This window comes from Ovis canadensis, chromosome 7 (genome assembly GCF_042477335.2).
Source record: "Ovis canadensis isolate MfBH-ARS-UI-01 breed Bighorn chromosome 7, ARS-UI_OviCan_v2, whole genome shotgun sequence".
Lineage (NCBI taxonomy): Eukaryota > Metazoa > Chordata > Mammalia > Artiodactyla > Bovidae > Ovis > Ovis canadensis.
This window is the reverse complement of record NC_091251.1, coordinates 48,806,013-48,813,916: the sequence shown is the minus strand read 5'-3', so window position 1 is coordinate 48,813,916 and position 7,904 is coordinate 48,806,013. Positions and strand designations below refer to the sequence as shown.

Sequence of the window (7,904 nt, the reverse complement as noted above, 5' to 3'; positions counted from 1 at the left end):
CATTGAATTCTACTAGTCTCTTTAGCAATTTGAACAGATCTTTTACCCATGCTGGATTTCATAACATCCTGTTATTTGTCATTTAGAAAATATTGGTTCATTGACTTATATGGATCTTCCAAATGTCAATACTTTTCATTATACAGTACTACACAATATTGTTTTAATATCCCACCAAATTCACTAAGACTTTGTCAAATTCACAGCAGCAGACACAAGTTCTCCACAAAACATTCACTTGAAAGCTAGAATTTTATTGCAGACAAAAAATATCTTCCTTGAAGAGAAAGGCTTATTTTTCATATCTGAGAAAATGCCTGCCAAATACCTAAGTCTGAATAACTGTAGATTATCTGTCAGCTGTTTTAAATAAATATAGTGTTCCATGATAAAGGTGGCTGGTTCAGCTAGCAACTCTATCACAGAAGTGCTTTTCTTCAAGTCAATCACAACACTTTGGATATAGCAGAAAAGCTTTAGGTATACTTCCCTGTTCATTATACAGAATATTAGAAGACTATTAGATTGAGATTTAATAAAATTAGTAATTTTTACTGTTGCATCAAGAACATTGTTAAGGGAAACAGGCTCCTCACCCTCCCCACCCCCATCCTTTTTAAGCAAAAGAAAGAAAGGTGATGAGGAAATAACTAGTGACTTCGGTGACTAGTTGCTGTTGGTATCACTGCCTTTATTTTGTGCTGTGGCCAACAGTTTCACCCACCATTGCTTCTGCAACAGTAATTACAAATACAAACATGTTTTTCTAAAAAAAAGCACATAACTTCTTCACCATTACCACAAAAAGTTTTTACCTCACAAACTTTCCCAGTCTTAGGAACCCTCATGGGGTCTGTGGACCACACTTTAAGAACCAACATTCTATAGTACCTTTAAACGCTGCAGTGTATTACATTGTATGTGTGACCATAGTTTAGCCAGTATCCTTTATTGAGGGCATCCAAGTTGTTTGTAATTTTTCTCCATTGCCAGTAATGACTGGAGAAGGCACTGGCATCCCACTCCAATACTGTTGCCTGGAAAATCCCATGGATGGAGGAGCCTGGTGGGCTGCAGTCCATGGGGTCGCTAAGAGTTGGACACGACCGAGTGACTTCACTTTCACTTTCATGCATTGGAGCAGGAAATGGCAACCCACTCCAGTGTTTTTGCCTGGAGAATCCCAGGGATGGGGGAGCCTGATGGGCTGCCGTCTATGGGGTTGCACAGAGTCAGACACGACTGAAATGACTTAGCAGCAGCAGCAACTTACTAGTTAGGTTTTTTCATATATTTATAAAAATTGATGAGTATTTATGTATGTTGTCCAATTTCAAAATTAGAAGCCTTCTTGGGATTGTATCCTTTGGTCTGAGTGTGTAGGAATTTCTACCCCCCCCCCTTTTTTTTTTCACTTTTAAAATTTATTTTTATGTGTAAATTTTTAATTTTGATGAAATTGCCTATCTTTTTTGAAATTACCCACCCAGTCTTTTTGGAGAAGGAAATGGCATTCTTGCCTGGGAAACCCCATGGACAGAAGGCCCTAGTGGGCTATGGTCCATGGGGTTCCAAAGAGTTAGACGTGACAGCGATTAAATCCGAGAGGGAAATGGCAACCCACTCCAGTATTCTTGCCTAGAGAATCCTGTGGACAGAGGAGCCTGGTGGGCTGCTGTCCATGGGGTCGCACAGAGTAGGACATGACTGAAGCCACTTAGCAGGCATGCATGCACCCAGTCTTTTTATATTGTCTCTATTTTCTGCCTTGTAATATTTTCTATATTGTATATTTTCTGGCTTTTCTGTCATGCTTTAAAAAGCCTTCTCCATCCCAATACTATAAAATGTATTTACTTCTTACTTTCTTAAAGCAGTTAACACCTCAATTCTTTACTTTTATATACTATTTGAGATAAAGATCTAATTTAATCTTTTCCCAAACAGTTAACTACTATTCATTCTTTCCAGAGCGTTAGGAGCTTTATTTTTTCCTTTTGTTAAAAAATACATTTTAAAATTACTTAATTTGTCAACAATTTAGTACACTACAGAAGACTCTCCTGTTTCTCAGAATCGTTGATAGTTTGCTCTGTTCCCTTCCAACAGTTTCTTTCGCATTTAAAATATAGCTACTTAGAAAGCAATGGCAACCCACTCCAGTACTCTTGCCTGGAAAATCCCATGGACTGAGGAGCCTGGTAGGCTGCAGTCCATGGGGTCGCTACGAGTCAGGACACGACTGAGCGATTTCACTTTCACTTCTCACTTTCACGCATTGGAGAAGGAAGTGGCAGCCCATTCCAGCGTTCTTGCCTGGAGAATCCCGGGGCGGGGGAGCCTAGTGGGCTGCCGTCTATGGGGTCGCACAGAGTCGGACACGACTGAAGCGACTTAGCAGCAGCAGCAACAAAATGTAGCTAAGCGCCAAAACATGGTTTGCGGCAACTTGATTGCTTTCCCCTCCCATTTATCTTTACTGTATCACATAGAGCTACTCTGTTCTTTTCAAGAGCTACGGGATGTTCCATAATGCGGACATACCACGTTTATTTCATCTTTCCTCTACCGATGAATGACTACGTTTCCAAGTTTTATTTCTTCCATCTCTCCCAAGAACTGCTGGGGTACAAGCTTTCTTGCGCGCATGTGGAAGTGCCCACAGGTTACATTCCTAAAGAGAGCTTAACTTTTTAGTTGGTTTTTTTTTTTTTCCCATTTTTGTGGGCTCTGGAGAACCAGTGCACGTACTTCGGGAAGCAAAACACACCCACAACAAACCGCCTAGAAAGAGACCCATGGCGGGTTCTCACTTAGCTTCTAGTGTTTTTTTTTTTTCTTTCATAATGGACGTTGAATCTGCTTTTTACCTCGTAGGTGCAACAGTTCCCACCATCGAAACCAGCAGTACACTCATTCACTCAGCCAACAAGCCCAGTAACTAAAAAAACAGGAGAAGCATCCAGCCGCACAAGCCGTGACGCCTGCTTCCGGGAAGCGGACCGGAAGTCGCTCTTTGATTCTGCGTCAAACCCAACTTCAGGGGCCGTCGTAAAAGTGTCGCCCCTTGTTTCTGAGACCGGCCACAGGTTTCCGCTCGCCTTTGGCTAGGGGTCTGGAACTGCGGGCGTCAGTTTCCCTCAAGATGGCGGACGAGGAGGCTGGGGACACAGAGAGGATGGAAGTCAGCACGGAGTTGCCGCAGACCCCTCAGCAACTGGCGTCTGTAAGTCCCTGAAGGCCAGTTCCTTTTGTAACCTCCCCCCCACCCCCGCCCCAGTCCCTTCCTACCGCGCTCACGAGGCTGTGGGGCTTCACCCGTTATGGTAGCTACGGGAATGGGGAGTCGTATGGATTGATCTGGATGGAAGCCACAGAATAAAAAGTTAGTCATCACTCACCTTCCTGCCGGCCAGGTCTCTGGAATATAATGACTTCGTAATTTGTTAGCCTTGACAAGTTCAAGCATGTCTCTCCTGACGGGGAAAGAAATAGTAATGTTATTAGATGATCTGGTATGGGGACGAGCCATTTTCCGATAGACGCAGTGTTAACCCCTCCAGACGATAGGAGTCCAGGACGCTGCACCTAGTGTTGTATTGCATAGCTGCCTGGGTGGGGCCTGATAGTGGCAGGGAATGCTGCCACTGTCAACTCATGTCAAGATACGGTGGGTAGCACATCGTTGTAGTATCTTTAGAACCCAGGCCCAGTCCTCAGTGGAGAAACCCGTCTTCTGCCGTTGTTTTTTAAGGTGAAAAAGAGATGTTCAGACATTTCAGGTCAGAGCGATACCATTAATTAATATCGGCATCTACACTTTTCCCTTATATTTGGGGGTGGGGAGGATGAGAAGGCAGAGATAGTAAATTTGAGTCAATAGTCTGACTACCGGGAGAAAGCTGACTAAGGAGGATAAGAGGTAGGGGGCAACACTTGGGAATGTTCTGGATGTCCCCAGGCACCTAGTGGGGAAATAACATAGAAAATACTCAAATATTGGTCACCGCTTGATGTTGTTTTATTGATTGGCCTTTATTAGTGCATGTAGAAAAGTGGGATGTGCTCTTCTTTCTGATGTTTCTTTGGTTTGCAGTTTTAATAAAAGCACTTTTTAAAGTATTTTACCCCTGCAGACACTTGAGTTTTGTTTTATGAGAGAACAGAGTGAGCTCCAGAAATAAGAGTCCACTTCAGGGACTGAAGAGACTGGCTGGAAGATAAAAATCAGGTGGGGAAGAAGTTGGAATAAGGGTTTGGCTATCAGCTAGGGCAGTGCAACCATCCTCTAACCTAAGTAGCAGTTCAACCTCATTTCACCCTATTAAAGGAGGAGGCATATGCTTGGGGTGATAAGAAGTAAGAAGATAGGGAAACTTTAGAAGCAGCTGAAACATCTGATCATAATGTAAACCTGTGCATTTTACATCTTCGAAGGAGTGGAGAACCTGTGCTGTGGTCAGAAGTGTTACTGTAGTTTTGTGTTGCTAAAGATGACAAGCGTTTATTTAAAGCTTTGAGATGTTAATTCCTTGCAGGTGATGCATTAAACCTCATCAGTCTAGACTGGATTTACTTAGAACAGTAGATAATGGTACAGGAGTCCAGCTGGAATTATGTTGCAAACTCTTCAAGATACATTAAATTTCTTTGGGGAAGACTTTAAGTTTTGTAAGATAGTAGGTAGATGACTGGAAAAGGCAGTGGCACCCCACTCCAGTACTCTTGCCTGGAAAATCCCATGGATGGGGGAGCCTGGTGAGCTGCAGTTCATGGGGTCGCTAAGAGTCAGACACGACTGAGCGATTTCACTTTCACTTTTCACTTTCATGCATTGGAGAAGGAAATGGCAACCCACTCCAGTATTCTTGCCTAGAGAATCCCAGGGATGGGGGAGCCTGGTGGGCTGCCGTCTATGGGGTCACACAGAGTCGGACAGGACTGAAGCAACTTAGCAGCAGCAGAGACACTAGTAAGTGCTCAAATTTTAGTACAAGAGACAGTGAATGAAGACCTGTGACTGGTTAGCTTCTGGATTACTTTTTTGGCTTGGATCTGTCCACCTACTTTAGGATGCCAGACATCTTCCTACTTTCCTGTTCTTTTAAAAAATTCCATCTTCAATTTTATCCTGACTGTGGAGTAAGATACAAGCTTTCCAGTTTACTTATTCTTTTTCATTAAGCAAAGCAGGCACAGAGATTCTTTAACATTTAAATAATTTGAATTTAAATCGCCATTGGGAGGCAGGGGAAAACAAAAATAGTAAATATGTGACAGTTACAAAGGTTTAAGAAATCGTACCAATTCCATTAGAGTCCTGTCCCTGTGTATTATTATGTCTGTTTTTCTTATATCAAACTTCCTTCTTAGAAAGTTTTTTTTTTTGTCATATTGCTATCAACAGGCATGAAGTTTCTCAAATTTCTGATGTCACATAACATGCAATTAGAATGTTCAGTTCAGTTCAATAGCTCAGTCATATCCGACTCTCCAACCCCATGGACTGTAGCCCGCCAGGCCTCCCTGTCCATCACCAACTCCCGGAGTTTACCCAAACTCATGTCCATTGAGTCGGTGATGCCATCCAACCATCTCATCCTCTGTCATCCCCTTCTCCTCCTGCCCTCAATCTTTCCCAGCATCAGGGTCTTTTCAAATGAGTCAGCTCTTCACATTAGGTGACCAAAGTATTGGAGTTTGAGCTTCAACATCAGTCCTTGCAGTGAACACCCAAGACTGATCTCCTTTAGGATAGGCTGGTTGGATCTCCTTGCAGTGCAAGGGACTCTCAAGAGTCTTCTCCAACACCACAGTTCAAAAGCATCAATTCTTCAGCACTCAGCTTTCTTTACAGTCCAATTCTCATACCCATACATAACTACTGGAAAAACCATAGGCTTGATTAGATGGACCTTTGTGGGCAAAGTAATGTCTCTGTTTTTTAATATACTGTCTAGGTTGGTCATAACTTTCCTTCCAAGGAATAAGCATCTTTTAGTTTCATGGCTGCAGTCACCATCTGCAGTGATTTTGGAGCCCCAAAAAATAAAGTCAGCTACTGTTTCTCCATCTATTTGCCATGAAGTGATGGGACCAGATGCCGTGATCTTACTTTTCTGAATGTTGAGCTTTAAGCCAACTTTTTCACTCTCCTCTTTCACTTTCATCAAGAGGGTCTTTATTTCCTCTTCACTCTCTGCCATAACGGTGGTGTCATCTGCATATCTGAGGCTATTGATATTTCTCCCAGCAATCTTGATTCCAGCTAGTGCTTCCTCCAGCCCAGTGTTTCTCATGATATACTCTGCATATAAGTTAAATAAGCAGGGTGACAACATACAGCCTTGACGTACTCCTTTCCCAATTTGGGACCAGTCTGCTGTTCCATGTCCAGTTCTAACTGCTGCTTCCTGGCCTGCATACAGATTTCTCAAGAGACAGGTCAGGTGATCTGGTATTCCCATCTCTTTCAGAATTTTCCACAGTTTGTTGTGATTCACACAGACAAAGGCTTTGGCATAATCAATAAAGCAGAAATAGATGTTTTTCTGGAACTCTCTTGCTTTTTCAATGATCCAGTGGATGTTGGCAATTTGATCTCTGGTTCCTCTGCCTTTTCGAAAACCAGCTTGAACATCTGGAAGTTCACGGTTCACGTATTGCTGAAGCCTGGCTTGGAGAATTTTGAGCATTACTTTGCTAGCATGTGAGATGAGTGCAATTGTGCAGTAGTTTGAGCATTCTTTGGCATTGCCTTTCTTTGGGATCGGAATGAAAACTGACCTTTTCCAGTCCTGTGGCCACTGCTGAGTTTTCCAAATTTGCTGGCATATTGAGTGCAGCACTTTTCACAGCATCATCTTTTAGGATTTGAAATAGGTCAGCTGGAATTCCATCACCTCCACTAGATTTGTTTGTAGTGATGCTTCCTGAGGCCCACTTGACTTGCCATTCCAGGATGTCTGGCTCTCGGTGAGTGAGCACTCCATCGTGATTATCTGGATCGTGAAGATCTTTTTTGTACAGTTCTTCTGTGTATTCTTGCCACCTCTTCTTAATATCTTCTGCTTCTGTTAGGTCCATACCATTTCTGTCCTTTATTGAGCCTGTCTTTGCATGAAATGTTCCCTTGGTATCTCTAGTTTTCTTGAGGAGATCTCTAGTCTTTCCCATTCTATTATTTTCCTTTATTTCTTTGCATTGATTGCTGAGGGAGGCTTTCTTATCTCTCCTTGCTATTCTTTGGAACTCTGCATTCAAATGGGTATATCTTTCCTTTTCTCCTTTGCTTTTCGTTTCTCTTCTTACCACAGCTATTTGTAAGGCCTCAGTGTTAGAATATTAGAAATAATGGCTATGAATTATTGGATGTTTATTAGGTTAGCCATTGCTTAAGAATCATTAGGGGACTTGATTCTATAGGTCTGGGTTGGAGTCTGAGAATTTTCATTTTCCCAAGAATGCCCTTTGAATGTAGTCCTGGTCTGTGGGCCACACTTAAAGTTAAGGCTTAGCCAGAAAAATTTGGAAATTCTCAGTGTAGAGTTGACAGTTGAGGTTGTGGGGATGGATAAGATCTTTGAGAAGGAGGGTGTGTGTGTGTGTGTGTATGTCTAGATACACAGAGACAGACAGTTGAAGAGAGAGGGAGGAAGCGAGGGAGAAGAGGAGGGAGACAGGAATGATTAAATTTCAGGGATAGTCGGTGGAGAAGGACGTAGAAAGGATGCAGCCAAGCAGGTAGGAGATGAGAGTAGTGCAGTGTCATAGGCAGTAGTTTCTGAGAGAAGGTGCTTTACTGGGTCTAGGAAGTGAAGACTGACAGCGGTTGGGAATGTGTAGTATGTGGAGTGGTCTGACAGAACGTCTGCCTTCTGTCTTCATTAACTGGATTTTTTTTT

At 42.7% G+C, this 7,904-nt stretch overlaps 1 protein-coding gene and 1 long non-coding RNA gene across 2 annotated transcripts in view; one reads left to right on the top strand and one right to left on the bottom strand.

Moving 5' to 3' along the window:
* Positions 1–1,402: 1,402 nt before the first annotated feature.
* On the bottom strand, positions 1,403–3,590 carry LOC138443537 (uncharacterized). The gene is made up of 2 exons (XR_011258193.1): positions 3,402–3,590; positions 1,403–3,161 (listed from the first exon to the last, which is right to left on the bottom strand). It is a non-coding gene; the product is annotated as an uncharacterized lncRNA (long non-coding RNA).
* The window catches only part of UBR1 (ubiquitin protein ligase E3 component n-recognin 1), a 166,626-nt gene continuing 161,030 nt past the window's right edge, over positions 2,309–7,904 (top strand). The window contains exon 1 of the mRNA XM_069596070.1: positions 2,309–3,226. Coding sequence (XP_069452171.1) covers positions 3,146–3,226 — 81 coding nt within the window. The 5' untranslated portion in view covers positions 2,309–3,145. The remainder of the gene's footprint in view (positions 3,227–7,904) is intronic.